Below are 23406 nucleotides of genomic sequence, written 5' to 3'. Positions count from 1 at the left end.
TACACACATATCCACACTAACACACATATCAACACACATATCCACACTAACACACACACACACATCCACACTAACACACATATCTAATACACACATATCCACACTAACACACATATCCACACTAACACACACATATCCACACTAACACACATATCCACACTAACACACATATCCTCACTAACACACACATATCCACACTAACACACACATATCCACACTAACACACATATCCACACACATATCCACACTAACACACACACACACATCCACACTAACACACATATCTAATACACACATATCCACACTAACACACATATCCACACTAACACACACATATCCACACTAACACACATATCCACACTAACACACATATCCACACTAACACACACATATCCACACTAACACACACATAGCCACACTAACACACATATCTAATACACACATATCCACACTAACACACACACACCTCCACACTAACACACATATCCACACTAACACACACATATCCAAACTAACACACATATCCACACTAACACACACATATCCACACTAACACACATATCCAAACTAACACACATATCCACACTAACACACATATCCATACTAACACACACATATCCAAACTAACACACACACATCCACACTAACACACATATCCACACTAACACACACACATCCAAACTAACACACATATCCACACTAACACACATATCCACACTAACACACACATATCCACACTAACACACATATCCACACTAACACACAAATATCCAAACTAACACACATATCCACACTAACACACATATCCACACTAACACACATATCCACACTAACACACACATATCCACACTAAAACACACACATTCACACTAACACACACATATCCACACTAACACACACACATCCACACTAACACACACACATCCACACTAACACACACATATCCACACTAACACACATATCCACACTAACACACATATCCACACTAACACACACATATCCAAAATAACACACATATCCAAACTAACACACACATATCCACACTAACACACACATATCCACACTAACACACATATCTAATACAAACATATCCACACTAACACACATATCCACACACATATCCACACTAACACACACACACACACATCCACACTAACACACATATCTAATACACACATATCCACACTAACACACATATCCACACTAACACACACATATCCACACTAACACACACATATCCACACTAACACACATATCCACACTAACACACATATCCACACTAACACACACATATCCACACTAACACACACATAGCCACACTAACACACATATCTAATACACACATATCCACACTAACACACACACACCTCCACACTAACACACATATCCACACTAACACACATGTCCACACTAACACACATATCCATACTAACACACATATCCACACTAACACACATATCCACACTAACACACACATATCCACACTAACACACATATCTAATACACACATATCCACACTAACACACATATCCACACTAACACACACACACACATCCACACTAACACACATATCTAATACACACATATCCACACTAACACACATATCCACACTAACACACACATATCCACACTAACACACATATCCACACTAACACACATATCCACACTAACACACACATATCCACACTAACACACACATATCCACACTAACACACATATCCACACACATATCCACACTAACACACACACACACATCCACACTAACACACATATCTAATACACACATATCCACACTAACACACATATCCACACTAACACACACATATCCACACTAACACACATATCCACACTAACACACATATCCACACTAACACACACATATCCACACTAACACACACATAGCCACACTAACACACATATCTAATACACACATATCCACACTAACACACACACACCTCCACACTAACACACATATCCACACTAACACACACATATCCAAACTAACACACATATCCACACTAACACACACATATCCACACTAACACACATATCCAAACTAACACACATATCCACACTAACACACATATCCATACTAACACACACATATCCAAACTAACACACACACATCCACACTAACACACATATCCACACTAACACACACACATCCAAACTAACACACATATCCACACTAACACACATATCCACACTAACACACACATATCCACACTAACACACATATCCACACTAACACACACATATCCACACTAACACACATATCCACACTAACACACAAATATCCAAACTAACACACATATCCACACTAACACACATATCCACACTAACACACATATCCACACTAACACACACATATCCACACTAACACACACACATTCACACTAACACACACATATCCACACTAACACACACACATCCACACTAACACACACACATCCACACTAACACACACATATCCACACTAACACACATATCCACACTAACACACATATCCACACTAACACACACATATCCAAAATAACACACATATCCAAACTAACACACACATATCCACACTAACACACACATATCCACACTAACACACATATCTAATACACACATATCCACACTAACACACATATCCACACACATATCCACACTAACACACACACACACACATCCACACTAACACACATATCTAATACACACATATCCACACTAACACACATATCCACACTAACACACACATATCCACACTAACACACACATATCCACACTAACACACATATCCACACTAACACACATATCCACACTAACACACACATATCCACACTAACACACACATAGCCACACTAACACACATATCTAATACACACATATCCACACTAACACACACACACCTCCACACTAACACACATATCCACACTAACACACATGTCCACACTAACACACATATCCACACTAACACACACATATCCACACTAACACACATATCTAATACACACATATCCACACTAACACACATATCCACACTAACACACACACATCCACACTAACACACATATCTAATACACACATATCCACACTAACACACACATATCCACACTAACACACATATCCACACTAACACACATATCCACACTAACACGCATATCCACACTAAAACACACATATCCACACTAACACACACATATCCACACTAACACACATATCTAATACACACATATCCACACTATCACACATATCCACACTAACACACACACCTCCACACTAACACACATATCCACACTGACACACACATATCCAAAATAACACACATATCCACACTAACACACACATATCCACACTAACACACACATATCCACACTAACACACATATCTAATACACACATATCCACACTAACACACATATCCACACACATATCCACACTAACACACACACACACATCCACACTAACACACATATCTAATACACACATATCCACACTAACACACATATCCACACTAACACACACATATCCACACTAACACACATATCCACACTAACACACATATCCACACTAACACACACATATCCACACTAACACACACATAGCCACACTAACACACATATCTAATACACACATATCCACACTAACACACACACACCTCCACACTAACACACATATCCACACTAACACACACATATCCAAACTAACACACATCCACACTAACACACATATCCAAACTAACACACATATCCACACTAACACACATATCCACACTAACACACATATCCATACTAACACACACATATCCAAACTAACACACACACATCCACACTAACACACATATCCACACTAACACACACACATCCAAACTAACACACATATCCACACTAACACACATATCCACACTAACACACACATATCCACACTAACACACATATCCACACTAACACACACATATCCAAACTAACACACATATCCACACTAACACACATATCCACACTAACACACATATCCACACTAACACACACATATCCACACTAACACACACACATTCACACTAACACACACATATCCACACTAACACACACACATCCACACTAACACACACACATCCACACTAACACACACATATCCACACTAACACACATATCCACACTAACACACATATCCACACTAACACACACATATCCAAAATAACACACATATCCACACTAACACACACATATCCACACTAACACACACATATCCACACTAACACACATATCTAATACACACATATCCACACTAACACACATATCCACACTAACACACATATCCACACACATATCCACACTAACACACACACACACACACATCCACACTAACACACATATCTAATACACACATATCCACACTAACACACATATCCACACTAACACACACATATCCACACTAACACACACATATCCACACTAACACACATATCCACACTAACACACATATCCACACTAACACACACATATCCACACTAACACACACATAGCCACACTAACACACATATCTAATACACACATATCCACACTAACACACACACACCTCCACACTAACACACATATCCACACTAACACACACATATCCAAACTAACACACATATCCACACTAACACACATATCCACACTAACACACATATCCACACTAACACACACATCCACACTAACACACACATATCCACACTAACACACATATCCAAACTAACACACACATATCCACACTAAAACACACACATCCACACTAACACACATATCCACACTAACACACACACATCCAAACTAACACACATATCCACACTAACACACATATCCACACTAACACACACATATCCACACTAACACACATATCCACACTAACACACATATCCACACTAACACACATATCCACACTAACACACATATCCACACTAACACACACATATCCACACTAACACACACACATTCACACTAACACACACATATCCACACTAACACACACACATCCACACTAACACACACACATCCACACTAACACACACATATCCACACTAACACACATATCCACACTAACACACATATCCACACTAACACACACATCCACACTAACACACACATCCACACTAACACACATATCCAAACTAACACACACATATCCACACTAACACACATATCTAATACACACATATCCACACTAACACACACACATCCACACTAACACACATATCCATGTCGTGTGGACTGTTTGATATGTCGTGTGGACTGTGTGATATGTCGTGTGGACTGTGTGGTATGTCGTGTGGACTGTGTGGTACGTCATGTGGACTGTGTGGTATGTCGTGTGGACTGTGTGGTATGCTGTGTGGACTGTGTGGTACGTCATGTGGACTGTGTGATATGTCGTGTGGACTGTGTGGTACAGACTGTGTGGTATGTCGTGTGGACTGTGTGGTATGTCGTGTGGACCGTGTGGTATGTCGTGTGGACTGTGTGGTATGTCGTGTGGACTGTGTGAAATGTCATGTGGACTGTGTGATATGTCGTGTGGACTGTGTGGTACGTCATGTGGGCTGTGTGGTATGTCGTGTGGACTGTGGTATGTCGTGTGGACTGGTATGTCGTGTGGACTGTGTGGTACGTCATGTGGACTGTGTGGTACGTCGTGTGGACTGTGTGGTACGTCATGTGGACTGTGTGATATGTCGTGTGGACTGTGGTATGTCATGTGGACTGTGTGATATGTCGTGTGGACTGTGTGGTATGTCGTGTGGACTGTGTAGTATGTCGTGTGCACCGTGTGATATGTCGTGTGCGCCGTGTGATATGTCGTGTGGACTGTGTGGTATGTCGTGTGGACTGTGTGGTATGTCGTGTGGACTGTGTGGTATGTCGTGTGGACTGTGTGGTATGTCGTGTGGGCTGTGTGGTATGTCGTGTGCACCGTGTGATATGTCGTGTGGGCTGTGTGGTATGTCGTGTGCGCTTGTGTGGTATGTCGTGTGGACTGTGTGGTATGTCGTGTGGACTGTGTGGTATGTGGTGTGGACGTCATGTGGGCTGTGTGGTATGTCGTGTGTGCTGTGTGATATGTCGTGTGGACTGTGTGATATGTCGTGTGGACTGTGTGATATGTCGTGTGGACTGTGTGGTATGTCGTGTGGACTGTGTGGTATGTCGTGTGGACTGTGTGATATGTCGTGTGGACTGTGTGGTATGTCGTGTGGACTGTGTGGTATGTCGTGTGGACTGTGTAGTATGTCGTGTGGACTGTGTGGTATGTCGTTTGGACTGTGTGGTATGTCGTGTGGACTGTGTGGTATGTCGTGTGGACTGTGTAGTATGTCGTGTGGACTGTGTGGTATGTCGTGTGCGCTGGATGTGAGAAGGTCCTTTCAAGAGGACAGCAGGCGGATTCGTACCCGCGGTTGTCCTTCTCATGCCGAGTTCCCTTTTAATTGAACCAGGCCTAAACATGTGAGCACCGAAATAAACCGAGTCAGACCGAACGGGGGGGGGCGACTACAGGGGGGGACGGAGAGCGAGAGAGCAGGTGTAGGAGCTGTCCAACAGGTCCACGCAAACGTGTGTGAGTGTGTGTGAGCGTGTGTGTCTGTGTATGTGTGTGTGTGTGTGTGTGTGTGTGTGTGTGTAACCTTTTTCTCCCACAAACGGCAGAGACCAGGTGAAGACGTCCATGAAGTTGGGCAGCCAGTATGGGTGAGGAGAGCAGTTGAACTGGCGGATGTTCATCACGTTGTTTTCGTACTTCAGTACTGCCGCTAGTGGACCCACACACACACACACACACACACACACACACACACACACACACACAGAAACACGTCAGTGTGCAGGTCTTCAGTCAGTTAGTTTGCTAGTCAGCAGTTTGTTTGTCTCTTATGAGCTATTGTGTTATAAGTAATAGTGTATTCTTTCTTTGTGCATTGTGTGTGTGTGTGTGTGTGTGTGTGTGTGTGTGTGTGTGTGTGTGTGTGTGTTGCGGTTACAAGTGTATCAGACCTTTGTTGTTGTAGACGTCCAAGTAGTTTGGAGCAGAGAAAATGGTGATGAGGGAGGGGAAACCTGTGGTCTGACTCTTCCTGTACATACGGTAACTGGGGAGAGACACAGAGAGAGAGAGACACTGAGAGGGAGAGACGGCGAGAGACAGAGAGAGACGGACAGAGAGCGAGAGAGGGAGAGCGAGTGAGGGAGAGAGATGGAGAGACTGAGAGAGTGAGACAGTGAGAGAACAAGAGTGAAAGAGAGTGAGAGAGCAAGTGAGGGAGGGCGAGAGAGACAGTGAGAGAGCAAGAGTGAGAGAGTGGGAGAGAGAGAGAGCGAGCAAGAGAGACAGTGAGAGCGAGACAGCGAGAGAGAGTGAGAGAGCAAGCGTGAGAGAGAGAAAGAGAGACAGAGTGAGAGAGTGGGAGAGAGGGAGAGAGCAAGAGATACAGAGTGAGAGCAAGACAGCGAGAGAGAGTGAGAGAGCGAGCGTGAGAGAGCAAGAGAGAGAGAGTAGAGAGAGAAAGAAAGCAAGAGAGAGTGAGAGCGAGACAGTGAGAGAGAGTGAGAGAGAAAGAGAGCAAGAGAGAGTGAGAGAGAGAGAGTGAGCGAGAGAGAGAGAGTAGAGAGAGAAAGAGAGAGTGAGTGTGAGAGCGAGACAGTGAGAGAGAGTGAGAGAGAAAGAGAGCAAGAGAGAGTGAGAGAGAGAGAGTGAGCGAGAGAGAGAGAGTAGAGAGAGAAAGAGAGAGTGAGTGTGAGAGAGCAAGTGAGGGAGGGCGAGAGAGACAGTGAGAGAGCAAGAGTGAGAGAGTGGGAGAGAGAGACAGTGAGAGCGAGACAGCGAGAGAGAGTGAGAGAGCAAGCGTGAGAGAGAGAAAGAGAGACAGAGTGAGAGAGTGGGAGAGAGGGAGAGAGCAAGAGATACAGAGTGAGAGCAAGACAGCGAGCGTGAGAGAGCGAGCGTGAGAGAGCAGAGAGAGAAAGAAAGCAAGAGAGAGTGAGAGCGAGACAGTGAGAGAGAGTGAGAGAGAAAGAGAGAGCAAGAGAGAGTGAGCGAGAGAGAGAGAGTAGAGAGAGTGAGTGTGAGAGAGAGAGAGCAAGAGTGAGAGAGTGGGAGAGAGCGAGCAAGACAGACAGTGAGAGTGAGACAGCGAGAGAGAGAGAGAGAGAGTAGAGAGAGAGAGAGAAGTTGCTGGTTTGGATCCTCGAGCAAACCACTTTACCCCCAAATGTTGCTGCTGTGGAATGTTTAAAGCTTAATGTTGTAATCATTAGTGTGTTACTTTGTTTAATTAGTGGTTTTTATGTAATCGGTCGTGTGTTACTTTGTTTAATTACTGGTTTTTATGTAATCAGCCGTGTGTTACTTTGTGGACCTGTGCGGGCACTTGTTACATTAAGGCGAGCAAGGGGCTCTACTAGGAAGACCCTGTAGACGGCTGGAAAAGGTCCTGTTGCCTTTGCTGAAGCTCTTCCAGATCGGCAGTGTGGAGAACTGTCCCGGGCACGACCACAACAACACCTACACTGCACGGAGACGCCGTAACCACGGTTTCCTGACGAAACACAGACCACTGGAAACCCAACGTGTTAAGGCCGCCCGTTACATTAAATGGTGCTTCATTTAATCTAATGAGCGGGCATCGCCTGTCTGGCAGTTGGACACTCCGCAGCAGCTTACCCAGCATCCTGTGCTTCGTGCGCTCTGATGATTGACAGCAGGTTGTTGGTCTGTAAAAACTCACATACCGCCGGGTAACTGGGGACAGATGGAGGGAGGGAGGGAGGGAGAGAGAGAGGGAGAGAGAGACCACAATTGTAGACCACAATTTCATCACCTACTTAAAAATGGTATTAAACATTAAGTCATCACCTGCCACAGAACTTATTGCGTCATTATAGCAGCACTTTTTGCTAAAATCCCCCACACCAGTCGCTGCGGAGGCAGGGATTAACGGGGATCTGACGTAAATAAATAAATAAATAAATAAATAAATACACGTTACTCATTCCTTTAACGAATCTAACATCAACCCAGACTCTGGCTTCCGCCCGTGAGATGAAAACAGAAGTACTTGCTGCCCCGTCCTGTTGACCGCTCTGTGCTTCCTGCTACTGTAGCTTGAACATTGGGCCTCCCCTACGACCAGATTTAGTCGCTGTCACTTAGAGGCGTCAGACTTTTGGTAGCCAAGTCCCAACATGAAGACCGCCTTAGACCACGTCTCACTAAACCGTCTAAAAACGTTCTCGAGTCCGTTTAAAAAGGTTACAGAGTATCTTGCCTCTGTAAAAACAACCTCCAGGGGTTGATCACAGACAAAGCTACTGGTTGCACTAGCACCACGTAGAAGCCTCCACTGTAACTCACCAGTCCTTTTCTTTAGAGGCGGTTTATGTAGAACCCTCCATACTGGTTTCACTCCACGGCCCACATCTAGTTCTTGTCCCCACAGTGTCAGCTCTCCCACCCAGTTTACATTTGTTCGGTGCTCTCACGCAGCAATTTTACACAGTTTTCCCTTCAACCATGTACAAGTACACATATTTGCAGTCAGTCGCATCTGATAAGGGTCCTGAGAATCCATCCGGATTCAGAAAACAAGCCCAGCTGTGGGAATGGATCATATTCATCAGGAGTGTCCCGCCATACTCCTGCAGTATCTTAACCTCCTCCTCTGTCAGTCTCTCTTAAAACATTCCTGGTCGGTCGAATAGATCTCTGCCCGAGGAGAGAAGCCACAGCCTGGGTGTCGGTCAGTCCAGGTCCAGGACCAGCTACATCCACTGTTCTCCTCAGAGTGACAACTCCAGTGGTGCGTAGTATGCTGGTGAGACCTGGTGTTGCGCTGTCCTGAACATCCTTTCCGGCCCCATTAACGAGACTCTTCCAATAGCCAAAGTGCTTGTAGGCTCCAGTTACTTCCATTTACATAAATTCCATGTCTTACAAAGTGCTTGATAAAAAGGAGGTAATTCACCAGGTTAAAAAAATAAAATAAAATCCCCTAAAAACAATGCAGTGTCTAAACCCAGCCCAGCTGTCTTCTTCAAGATGCTGCTTGTCACATCTCTCCAAACAACATATTTTTGACCTGTAAGATATCTCGACCCGGATTCGGATAAGCGGCTTGGATAATGGATGGATTGACGATATCTCTGTACAAACTGTAATCCGAAAGTAGCTATTCTGCTTTCTATGTGTATTGGACCTTGCCCCCCCCTTTTTTTTAGGCAAGAACAATACACTCGGGGGCACCCCATGTAACCTTTCCCAGAAAGAATCCACTAGGATGGCTTTTATTTTTTGTGTTAGGCTTTTAGGTGGCTCCATGCAGGCCAACTAGCCTATGCCACAAAGCAAAAGCTATCAAGTTGTTAATGACTAGTGCCCTGCCTCTAAAGGACATTTGTGGCTTCAGCCATTTCCATTTATTTAACCTTCCTTCCTTCTACTCTCTCCTCCACGCCCTCCTGGTTCTTCTTGACTCTTGTGTCATTGCCAAGGTACACTCCGAGATGTTTGAAACCATCCTTCTCTCATGTCAACCCCCCTGGTAGACTGGGTAGACCCCTCCCCCCCCGCAACTCCCCACTGTCAGTGCTTGCAACACTGTGTGTCAGACAGAGTGGTCAGAAACACTGGGGCTCCACAGGGGACAGTCCTGTCTCCCTTCCTTTTCACCCTCTACACCACGGACTTCAACTACCACACAGAGTCCTGCCATCTTCAGAAGTTCTCTGATGACTCTACTGTAGTCGGATGCATCAGTAGGGACGAGGAGGCTGAGTACAGAGTACAGAACAATCTGCAGCTCAACGCAACTAAGACAAAGGAGCTGGTTGTTTATCTAAGGAGGGAAATTACACCAGTGACCCCTGTCTACACCCAGCAGGACAGTGTGGACACTGTGGAATAGTACAAATACCTGGGGGTGTATATAGACAATAAACTAAGAACACTGATGCCCTCTACAAGAAGGGACAGAGCCGTCTCTACTTTTTGAGGAGGCTGAGGTCCTTCAACATCTGCCAGACAATGCTCAGGGTGTGGTGTGAGTCTGTGGTGGCCAGTGCTCTCCTGTTTGCTGTTGTGTGTTGGGGCAGCAGGTTGAGGGTGGCGGATGCAAACAGGCTCAATAAACTGATCTACAAGGCTGGTGATGTTGTGGGGGTGGAACTGGATTCTCTGGCGGTGGTTTCTGAGAGGAAGACGCTGTTGAAATTACGTGCCGTCATGGACAATGTCTCCCACCCACTCCATGACATGCTGGTTGGGCACAGGAGTACTTTTAGTAACAGACTCATTCTGCCGAAAAGCACCACAGAGCTCCACAGGAGGTAATTCCTGCCTGTGGCCATCAAACTTTACACCTCCTCCCTCAGACTCAGACTGTCAGACACTCTGAGTTAATGGTCACTGGACTGGCCCTCTCGGGTTTTGTTTGTGCTGCTTGTTGTGTGCTGCGGTAGTGCAGTATAGATAGGGTGTTATGTGCACCATGCTTGTTGATATAGTTTGTTCTTATTTCTATTTCTTATTTTATCTTTATTTCTATTTGTTTCGGTTTCTATTTTCTTATCTTGTATCTTGTTAGTTTTTAGTCATTAGAGCGTGAGTGTCTGCAATAGAACCCAATTTCCGCTCAGGGATGAATAAAGCATTCTGATATTAGGCAATATTGCTTCTGCCATCATCAGTTGTTCTTGACATGAAGCAAAAAAAGAAAGCTAGCTAGCTATGCTGTGTTGTCACTACTGCTGTTATGTAACGGGGGATGATAAACCACGTCAGTTATGTCGCTCTGTTGCCGTCAGAAAGAATGGTGTATTTTTTTTTTATAAATTTATTTCTGATTTTTCCCTTTTTTCTCCCAATTTAGTGGCCAATCGATCCCTATTTTAATTCAAACACCCACCCTCGCACTGTATGCGTTCGCCAACTGCATCTCTCCGGCCGGCAGTCTCGAAGGAGACCGCCTCGCCACTTTCGTGACAAGGCGACTCCAAGCCGAACCACTGTTTTTCCGACACACACAGAGACGCATTCACGTGACGAACACAAGCCGACTCCGCCCCCCTCCCGAAGACAGCGTTGCCAATGATCGCTGCTTCGTCGAGTCCGGCCATAGTCGGATCTGACGAGACCGGGGCGCGAACTCCAGTCCCCAGTGGGCAACTGCATCGACACAGAGCCGATGCTTAGACCGCTACACCACCGCGGACCGACAGAATGGTGTATTTTGATACTAATCATTTCAGTATTATTACAAATCGAATTGTTGGTTTAATTTACCATTAGGCTATATTTTTATATTAAAAATGTTTTTATCAAAAAAGTATGTTAAAAAACATTTTTCTAATTGAATTGATCCACGTGCCCATGTTAATGGCCTCGCGTGCCACCATGGGCACGCGTGTCATAGGTTGCCCACCCCTGGTCTAGACTATGGCAATATTTGTGTTCACTGAAAACCACCCAATTAGACAGCACACCAATTACTACTGATACACAATAATGTGACTGACTAGGAATGGGCTGGCAGCAACGCCATCCTAAGGTGCTCACACAGCACAGCTGAATGCAGGTTTCAAAGTAAGGCTCATTAAGTGAGCTAGGCAACTTCACACTGAACTGCAAAAGCCAACATATAATAAACCTGACAAACTGACCCCCAACACAATATAGCGGCATCATACCAGTGATGCAGCTATAGATGTTACGCAAACAGCATATCAAATAAACTCATCCACAAAATATACAGCAACACACAATCACAGCAGACAATACTGCTCAGTGCACAGGCAGCATAACCAACTGGTTATTACCTTTAGAAGCTCTTCTTTCTTGACTTTTTCTTTGCAAATTCTGCGATCAAGTCCTCAAAATCCAGCTGCAGCTGACGGTACACGCTTCCAGGCTATTGGTACTACTAGCTAGCCCGACATCCTCCGTCAGAACGCCCTCTTCTTCACCTTGTTTAGTTTTTCTGTAAAAGCTGCTTATTAGTGGGGACATTTTTCTTTACTGTGGTCGCTTCTTTCACTTCCCCTTTCCCTTCTTTGCTTTCTTTGGGCAGCCCACCTGCTCTCTATGCCCACCCACCTTGCCGGTCTATACAGCGCATCGCCGCTTGCTCACCACTCACCAGCCATCTCGGCAGTACAACGACCAGTCAGGAGACTTAATTTTCTCGGAAACAACTTTTATTTCATTCTGATTGGATAATTGTCAAGACCCAGAGAACAAGTCAAGCTTAGTATCATATTTCTGTGGAGCCCAACATAAAAAAAAAGCATATTATTTTTTCTTTTTCTCCCATAACGGAGGGGCCTTTTGCGCTCAAGGGCCCCTGGGCACATGCCCAGATTGCCCATATGGTAGATCCGGCAGCGGTCACCGCGCTACCCTTGGGACTGGATCAAGGATGTTAATTATAAATGACAACAAGCATTACAAACCAGGGAGGCATCGCTCTCCAACATCTACCACAATACCTATCCATCCATTATCCAAACCGCTTCTCCTGCTCTCAGGGGTCACGGGGATGCTGGAGCTTATGCCAGCAGTCATTGAGCAGCAGGCAGGGGAGATAGCTGGACAGGCCGCCAGGCCATCACGGGGCTGCCACACACACACACACATTCACACCAAGGGACAATCTAGTACGACCTACATGTCTTTGGACTGTGGGAGGAAACCGGAGCACCCGGAGGAAACCCACGCAGACACGGGGAGAACATGCAAACTCCACACAGAGGAAGACCCAGGACAACCCCCAGGGTTGGACTACCCCGGGGCTCGAACCCAGAACCTTCTTGCTGTGAGACAACTGCGCTAACCACTGCGCCACCGTGCCGCCTTCTACCACAACATGGATCAAAATATTACAAGGTCTGTCCCTTTGTGAGGGAGCAGCTAGTAGTGGGCCAAGTGTTGTTGTTGTTGTTTGTTTGTTTGTTTTTTTGCTGCTTTTGCTGTTTTTGGGCGTAACGCATGAGTCTGAACAGCAGGTGGCCACAGTCAGTCCAAGTGGACTGGGAGCAAGGCTCGTGGCAGAGGTAGTTGCAAGTGGAATGCTGTGGCGTCTGCTAAACCTGGGGGTTAATAAACGTCATCTTCCCACATGACCCCTTTTGATGGTCTGTACGAAGAAGAGTACCAACTGATCACGAACATGAGCTGCTAAAAAAAAAGAGAGAGCAGGAACGCAGCCACTCTGTGGACCCAGGCGGGTTCCGTCTCGTGTTTCAAGTGCAGCTTCTCATCTTATCTCGTCCTCTAGCTTTATTTTCCCCCACATCCCTGTTTCAACACCACCACCATGACCACCACTGCCAGTGATGCTCTCCCTCGTTCCCTCACTGTATCTTAATATCACTCCGTATCTGGCAGGGGTAGCCAGTCGTCATAGCAACAGAACCGTGCAGTTTCCCCGGGGATTGTGGGTTATCGTTTCATGCTGAAAAGGAACTCTGTGTGTGTGTGTGTGTGTGTGTGTGTGTGTGTGTGTGTGCAAGGCTGTGTGTTAGTGCGAATCTGCGTGTTTGTTTGTGTGTAAACTGGCCAACATTCTCTGTCTCTGGTATGGATCCTAATAACTGTTATTGGATCTTGATTCTTGAATGCACTATAGTGATTCAAGAGTCATCTGTCTCCTCATCACCACAATACCAACCCAATGGTGTGCTGTCCACCTAATAGTAATTACATTCCAACAGCAATGGCTCCATCTTAATTTGAAGATAGATGTTCCTCTCTGACCGGGAACATCACAAATGACATAACTAGGAAATTGTGGTTGGGTTTCAGGTGATGAGGCTATACCTGAGAACCTCTTCAAAATAACTGAAACATGCCAAATATTGAGGGGGGGGGGTATCTGAAACCAAACTGATATACAGCGGCGTCATAGTAGGGGGGGCCTGCCAGGGCCCAGAAAGGAGGGGGGACCCTCTGGAAGCCTGGAATTAAACGTTTGCTTTGGCTTGCAAATTTTAATTTCTAGCTAATTAGTGTCATAACTTCAGTTACAATTGGCTCAATACATCGGTTGAGGGACTTAAAGAAAATAGTGGAGGCTCTCTGGGGCCCCTTTCACCCTTCTCTGAGGCCCCTCTCACCCCTTACAAAAGGTGCAAAATGGTTTAGTCCGCCCCTCACGAGCGTTTCTCAATGCAGCTCGTCTAGGCCTGTCGCGAGTGACTGCTGATACAAGCACAAGCACAGAGTCACGTCTTTCCCAAAGAAAGCAAAATCTGGGTTCCAGACAAGAACAGAAAAAAGTAAAGGGGGAGAAGGCAAAATGAGGGAAAACAACTGTTGAGTAATTTCTTCCAAAAGAAAGGTGAGCTAGGAGCTTTTAAAAGAAAGGTTGCTAGCTTACTCCTACTACCACACCTAGGTAGCAGCTAGCTAGCTAACGCTTAACTCCTACTATCTGAACACAGTAGGGGTTAGCTAGCTAGCTAGTACTGTAACACACGCAGTATCCTACATTTATCAGCATCATAGCTACAATGATGTGAGAGACGAAAGAGGAAAGGGGCCCACAGAGACTGCTTATGTAGAGGGTCCAGAATTTTGTGCTACACCCCTGCTGATAGATACGCGTTCTGCCTCACTTACCCCACGTGATTACGAATAAGATAGTTAGAAGTTAGAACGTATGTATTTATAAGTTCATATTTCATTCACTTGGGACAAGTGGTGTACTGGCCATCGGGCATGCCGGGACAATTCACCGCCCCATCGGTGGGCCGGTGGGCCGTCGGTTAATTCACAGAGGCCCTGTGTGTCTGTCATTTGAGGTGTGCATGAGAGTGTGCAGCGTGCATGTTCTGGGACTGGGCTCACTGGCCAATCACAACCAAGTTAGTTAATGCACGTTAATGTTCGAGACGCAAAGTAGCACATGACCAACAAAAGCCACCCATCCATTTTCCGAACCGCTTATCCTACTCTCAGGGTCGCGGAATGCTGGCGCCTATCCCAGCTGTCATTGGGCAGCAGGCGGGGAGACATCCTGGACAGGCCATCTCTCTCTCTCTCTCTCTCTCTCTCTCTCTCTCTCTCTCTCTCTCATACCTAGGGACAATTTAGTACGGCCGATTCACCAGACCTATATGTCTTTGGACTGTGGGAGGAAACCGGAGCCCCCGGAGGAAACCCACGCAGACTCGGGGAGCACATGCAAACTCCACACAGAGGACGACCCCCAAGGTTTTACTACCCCGGGAGCTCGAACCCCGGACCTTCTTGCTGTGAGGCGACCGCGCTAACCACTGTGCCACCAGGCCCCAATGAAAGCCACGAACAAGCAAATGTCAAAAAGTAAAGGAGGGGCTGAAAATTTTTGAGAAAAAAGGAAGCATGCAGGCATAGGAGGCACAGGCTTACTAATGTAAACAAGCACGAAACTGCCCAGACCCACGGCGTACCTTTGCTGCACGTGTAGGTAGAGCAAGGAAGCGTTCAGTGAGAAAGGCAGGGGGCCAGCAAGTAGCGATTATCTTCCGGGGATTAGTCATACCCTAAAAGTGTCATGAGCAAAACTGGGTTAACTATGTAGCTAGCTAGCTTTGCCACGTCCTCGGTAACGCTATTTGTTGTCCTCCGTGTGTCCATACGTCAGTTGCAAGCGCGTCCTACTAAACGTCCCTCAGGTCTTTGCAATAAATAGCCCATGACGGCAGTTGTGCGCGCGCGCCGTAGAAGGGGGGGGGGGGGAATCAACATATTGTTTGGACGTCAGCACCCTCTAGTGGCCAGGAACGGTATTTAAGAGCAGCAGACTGAAACGGTAAAATGGATGTAAAATATACATAATTTTTCTTTTATGTATAGGCTAGGCTACATGGTCAGTTAAAACTGCTGTAACTTTTACTTACAAAAGCCCCCCACTGATAGGCTACTTGTTACGATTCAAGCCATGCTGATGGCGTGTTACAGTATAGGTCTGTGCCAACTGAAATATGTCCTGGAATAGACATATGCTACTTTCCACTGCAAACGCCTTTGAATACGTTCAGAATCACCTGTCAACAGTAAAAGACTGCATCATTACCCCCCCCCAAACTGTATCTGCCCGTTGTATATACTGTAACGACCACGGATAACTAGACTCACTGGCCCTTGGCTAACAGGTTGGACCCTTTAATGTAGTCGCCCGTGGTCCAGATCCGGGTTCACATTCCAGCTGAAGCGGTTCCCAGCCCCCCCCCCCCCCCCGCCCCAATTCTCGCTACATTAGAGTCAGAATTGGGATGGTGCGACTGTGAGAACATCGGAAGCGCGTGCGCCCAGAGGGGTGAGGGAGCTTGTATGGCGCTTCCCGAAGGAGGGGGGTAGTGTAATGACCACAGCTACCACAACTAGACTCGCTGGCCCTTGGCTAACGGGTCGGACCCTTTAGTTGACTGGTTAACGTAGTTGCCCATGGTGCGGGACACCCGGGTTCGCGCTGCGGCAGGTTCCCGGCTGCCCTCCGAAATTGCTACAATACTGTATACTGTACATATGTGATCACCAGTTTCTCTCCCAGTACACCCCTGCTTAGGGCTGTTGGGCAACTGGTTTGTACAGACTGCAGAGGTTCAATATCCATTCTTTCCTTTCCAGTACACCCTGAAAACATTTAGCAGCTCAACTGACATTACTTTAATCAATTCGCCACATTTTTTTTCCTTCACAATTGAACTTTCAACCCAAGTTTATATAAAACTATAATTTTATATTGGATGCACTAATGAGGGCATCGCCAAGATTTGACATCTGTAATTATTGATATCAAATATCATATCTTAGATTCATTTTCCTTAATGAACTGACTCCTAGTCTCGAAACATGTACAGTATGTCTCTGAGAGTTCTGTTTTCATGAACAAGTGTATTTGTGTGTGTGTGTGTGTGTGTGTGTGTGTGTTGTGTGGTTGTGTACCTGTAGAAATACGAGCAGCCTCTGACTGTATTGTGACCGAAGTATTCTTGGGTCTTCTCGTTGCCAAAGTCTTCCAGAGGGTCGGCCCACAATAGGTCACACATGGGCCCAAATGCTGGGGGCTCCTTAAACCGGTCCAACTAGGCCACACAACACACACACACACACACACACACACGCGCACACACACGCACACACGCACACACACACACGCACACACATACACACACACACACACAATATCAGAGCAGACAATCTCCATGGCAACCCTCACTACAAAGGAGGGAGAAGATGTCACACCACCAGATTCACCATGGAAACACTGCCATTCGATAGGGGCGGGGGGGGTGCTTCGTATGTGCGTGTGGACATGTATTTAACGCTGTGTTTTTATACTATATAGTATAGATTTTATATATAGTAAGCAGCTTACCCATTGGGAACCGGGTTTCTGGAGCTTTATGCCAGCACGGTCTGCTGTCTCTCTTTGAATGTAGAAGCCAGTGTTGAATTGGGTGTTTCCTTGATGTGTGCTGAATGTTGAGGCTCCACAACTGCCATTGTGACAGACTCACTAGTCTCCGCTCATGGAGCAGTGGGTCGCTGGTAGCCAGCAGTGTCAGCCGTCCCATTAGCTTAGAGGCCAGACACACCAAACCGGCTAGCGGCGACAAAGGCCGACTGTTGCGTCGCCTCACACCACCTGCCGTCTGGGCCGAAAGGTAGCACTTGACCACACCGCCAAGACTACAGCCGACGGCCGACTAGCGTGTATGTTCTGCACTGATTCGCTAAGCTGAACAGCCAATCAGAGTGATCTGTCTCACCGACAGGCTCTGCCGAGTCCACATGCCGAATCGGCCGAAAAGCTGCCGACGGGGGTCCGACTAGTGCAGACGGTGCGGGACACACCACAAAAACTAGGGTCACAGACGCCCACCGACGGCCCGGCATTAGTCGGTATGTCAGGGCCCTTACAGTTGTTAATATCAAGAGTGAGGGTACACATCCTGACGTTGGCACACGCTGGTGGTTGTGGTTTGGTAGCCAACTAAGTCATTTGGGACCAGGTTTATGTGGATTCGTTATGACGCTGCCTGATGGTCTCTCTTTGACTGTAGGGACAAGTGTGTGAACTGTCAAGTTGGTTGAATTTGGTTTCTTATTTTAAATTGGGTTTTCACGTGTAGCCCACTAGATATCAGAACAAGGGATTCTGATATCAAATCCTGTGTGTTACTGAATGTACAGTATTGTGGTGAGCCGGCGTGGAAGACTGACAGATCGAGATCTCTTATTCGCAACTCTCGTGCCCCATACACCGCACGACCCCGAGAGTGCTGTTTAGTTTTAACACCACGTCAGAACTGAGCAGAACTGACGGGAAAGGAGAGGCAAGGATGCATTTCAGAATGGCAGCTCCCGTGTCCCATGATCCCTTGCACTTCCCTAGCGTGTAGCTGTCAGTCCGGCGACCATCTTCCCCGATCGCTACGGTATGTGTGTGCTTATTTTATCTGTATCCTCTCTTGTAGCCTGGATTCTCCAAATGTACATCAAATACAGGCAAAAAGGTGTGTGTGTGTGTGTGTGTGTGTGTGTGTGTGTGTGTGTGTGTGTGTGTGTGTGTGTGTGTGTGTGTGAGAGTGTGTGTGTGTGAGAGTGTGTGTGTGTGTGTGTTGAATTCAAGGTTGGTTGTTAGTGTACCTTCTTGATGTCATCCAGTGTGTGGATTTCTGGTGAGAGCCCCCCATGCACACAGAGGAACTGCTGGTTCATCAGGGCCGCCAGGGGCAGGCAATCAAACGCCTCCATACATGAGTCATACACCTGCTCTGAGTACTTGATCTTACCTAGGAGGGGGGTGGAAGTTAGACGGAGGACCTCATTAACCGTTTTGACATTTGTGGACAATCATAGTGACATGGCGCAATTTCCATGTTTAATATCAGCAAGTATGGCGATTACACATCACATGCTAGTGTAAAAACCTTTACTGCATTTAAACATTACAGTGAGATTAACATGCAAACAAACGCTTGCCATGATGATTTTTACTCCTGGCACATTTAAGAAAATAGCTAAACCAATAATACCTAAAGCATGAGTTCCTCTGAAGTATCTCATTAAATGGACACTGTCTCATAGGACTCTCCCTTGAATGATGGTAAGAGCCACAGGCAGGAAAAGGCGAGTTTGAAGAAGGAGCAAAGTTGTTGTGACTGGTTTGCTCAACCCCCCCGCAGTTATATCACCACAGATGTTAAACATTTTAAACAAAAATTATTATCAGAATTTTAACTTTAAAGATGTGCTATAGTATGTAAGACTGACTCCCGTGAACTTGCAAAGGGATCTGAATCAAGACATCAGCTGAGGTGGCCTCCATCCACTTCACTCCTCTCCTCTCCCAACAGAACTGTCCCGACTGGTGCAAGTATCCAGTAAGAGTCCGTCGCTTAGACTCCTAATGCTATACAAGCCAGCTCCCTACCATATAAGTGAGAGTAACATGAATAGAGTCATAGTGGCACAGATGTCGCCCGGGTTAACAAGGTTCGTGTCAAGTGTTGGGGAACCAGGGCAACCTGATGAGAAATGGGCTACTGGAACAAGACATTCATGGACAAGGGCCGAGAACCTGAAATGATGGAATACTACTATAATGGTAGATCCCTGGAGAGGGGCTATATGAAGCGAATGTGGGAACTGTAGACCTGTAGGAGACCTACTTCAACACTGACTCAGAAACAGCTAGTGGATCAATGCTCGAACATCAGTAGAAGGAAGCTACTGTCACGACTTGAGATGAAGAGGCTCCAACAGGATGACTATGCAGTTCAGCATCCTGAATGGATGCCCAGTAAGCAGGAGATACATGACGACAGACCCCAAACAGCTGAAACAATCCTACCAGCCATGACAGATGAAGCTACTGAGGTTCAAATGAGAATCATGGCCAGACTAAAGACAGTCAACCCCCGGGCATGGCTTCCATGACTCAGTGACAAAATACCATCACAAGGCCTTCTTGCAGATGTGAACACAGCCTTATGCAACGTCTCAGCTGCACCATAACAGAGACCAATGAGCTTGTATATGCCACTGTAACCATAATCAGGGAGGTGCTTGGGTACATGATTAAGAACACAGGTCACCAAGAGTACCCTCCATGGAAGAGAAGGCTGGAAGCCAAGATCGAAGCAGCATGGAGAGATGTTAGCCAGTTAACAGAAATGCAGAAAGGTGTGATGAAAGACAGGCCCTGGTTGAAGAATTACAGCAAGATGTCCATAACTGGGGCCCTGCAAACTGCCAAACAAAGGCTCACAACTCTGGCCACCAGGTTGAAGAGATATAGTAGAGAAGTAGAAGCCAAAAGAGTAAATGGACTGTTCCTCGAAGAACCATCCAAAGTGTACTCCCAGCTACAGAGTAACAAGGGAAAAACATTAGACCCACACAGCAGAGACTGAGTGATACTGGAAGGATATATGGGAAAAGGAGGCATTACACAACACCAATGCCCAGTGGCTAGTGGGCCTAAGAGCAGACCACAGCAATATTCCAGAACAAAAACCAGTTATCCTCACAGTGGCCGACATCCAATGGCGAGCCTCAAACATGAAGAGCTGGACTGCTTTAGGCCCTGACATGATTCACACCTACTGGTTGAAGAAGCTAATGGCACTCCGTGAACGCCTGGTGACACAGATGAACCAGTTGCTAACATCAAGGTCTCACTCTGACTGGCTAACACAGGAGGGAACAATACTGATCATGAAGGATCCCCACAAGGGTACAACACCTTCAAACTACCATCTGATAACCTCCCTCTCCACAACATAGAAGATTCTGTCAGGCATCATAACAGCTAAGCTTAATGGGGATATGAGTCAATACATGAGCGAAACTCAGAAAGGAATTGGGAAACACCAGAGGGTCAAACCATCAGCTACTGGTTGATACAGCAGTCACCCAAGACTCTAAGATAAGACAGACCAACCTGTGTACAGCCTGGATTGACTACAAGAAAGCCTACAATTGAGTGCCCCACACCTGGTTACTGGAGTGCTTGGCACTAAACAAACCTAACAGGACACTACTAGCCTTCATCAAGAACTCAGTGCAGCGGTGGAAAACAACACTAGAGGCCAACTCAAAGACAATCACACAGGTAACCATCAAATGTGGCATATACCAAGGGGATGCTCTATCCCTGCTGTTGTTCTGCATAGGCCTGAAACCCCTCAGTCAGATCATCACAAAGTGTGGCTATGGATACAGATTCAGAAGTGGAGTTACCATCAGCCACCTCCTATGCATGGATGACATCAAGCTGTATGCCAGGATTGAGAGAAACATTGACTCGCTTATCCACCTCACCAGGATCTACAGCGATTACATCGGGATGTCATTCAGACTTGACACATGCGGTCGAATGGTAGCAAAAAGAGGAGAGCTGGTGAGCACTAAAGGGGTTGAATTATCAGATTGCAGGATAACAGACATACAGGAGAGTTACAAGTACCTGGGTATTCCCCAGGAAAATGGAAACCATGAGGAGGGAGCAAGGAGGTCAGCTACAGCCAAATACCTCCAGAGAGTGAGGCAGGTCCTGAGGAGCCAGGTCAATGGGAAGACTAAGATCCAAGCCATCAACAGATATGCCCTACCAATCATCAGATAACCAGCTGGAATAATAAGCTGGCCAAAGGAGGAGATAAATGCCATGGATATCAAGACATGGAAACTCCTCACTATGCACGGGTTCCACCCGAAGTCCAGCAGCCTGAGACTGTACGATAAGTGAAAAGATGGGGGCCGAGGGTTAGTGAGTGTCAGGGCCACTATCCAGGATGAAACAAAGAATATCCATGAGTACATAAGAAAGAGAGGCTCCCAGGATGAACTGCTGAGTGAGTACCTCAGGCAGCAGAAGACAGAGGGCAGAGGAAGAGGAGGTATCATGGAAGATCAAGCCCCTCCATGGGATGTACGATCAACAGATAGAAGGCGTAGCTGATATCGGTAAATCCTACCAGTGGATAGAAAAGGCTGGAATGCTAGCTGGGAAAGCATACACTGAAAGGCATAACCAAGAGGCTGGGATAGTGTACAGGAATATCTGTACTCAATAAAGACTGGAAGTCCCCAAGTCCAAATGGGAGACACGGCCAATGGTGGTTGAGAATGGCAGAGCTACGATCCTGTGGAACATCAAGTTCTAGACTGACAAGCAGGTGCTGGCTAACCAATCACACATTGTAGTGGTCGACAAGGAACAGAAGACAGCAGTAGTGATCGATGTAGCAATCCCAGGTAACGGCAACATCATGAAGAAAGAGAACGAGAAGCTTGAGAAGTACCAAGGGATGAGGGAAAAACTAGATGGGATGTGAAAGGCGAAATCCACAGTAGTCCCAGTGGTAATAGGAGCACTAGGAGCTGTGACCCCCAGACTGGGGGAGTG

General features: G+C 46.2%; 1 protein-coding gene across 1 annotated transcript in view; it reads right to left on the bottom strand.

Moving 5' to 3' along the window:
- Nucleotides 1–23406, bottom strand: part of LOC130133145 (protein phosphatase 3 catalytic subunit alpha-like) — a 60595-nt gene that overhangs the window by 13424 nt on the left and 23765 nt on the right. The window contains exons 5-9 of the mRNA XM_056301935.1: nucleotides 19641–19786; nucleotides 17934–18073; nucleotides 8676–8753; nucleotides 7010–7104; nucleotides 6643–6768 (exon numbers count right to left, since the gene is read on the bottom strand). Coding sequence (XP_056157910.1) covers nucleotides 6643–6768; nucleotides 7010–7104; nucleotides 8676–8753; nucleotides 17934–18073; nucleotides 19641–19786 — 585 coding nt within the window. The remainder of the gene's footprint in view (nucleotides 1–6642; nucleotides 6769–7009; nucleotides 7105–8675; nucleotides 8754–17933; nucleotides 18074–19640; nucleotides 19787–23406) is intronic.

The sequence above is a fragment of the Lampris incognitus genome, unplaced genomic scaffold, assembly GCF_029633865.1.
Source record: "Lampris incognitus isolate fLamInc1 unplaced genomic scaffold, fLamInc1.hap2 scaffold_233, whole genome shotgun sequence".
Lineage (NCBI taxonomy): Eukaryota > Metazoa > Chordata > Actinopteri > Lampriformes > Lampridae > Lampris > Lampris incognitus.
Note: the sequence above shows the minus strand (reverse complement) of the source record. Positions and strands in the feature narration are given on the sequence as shown.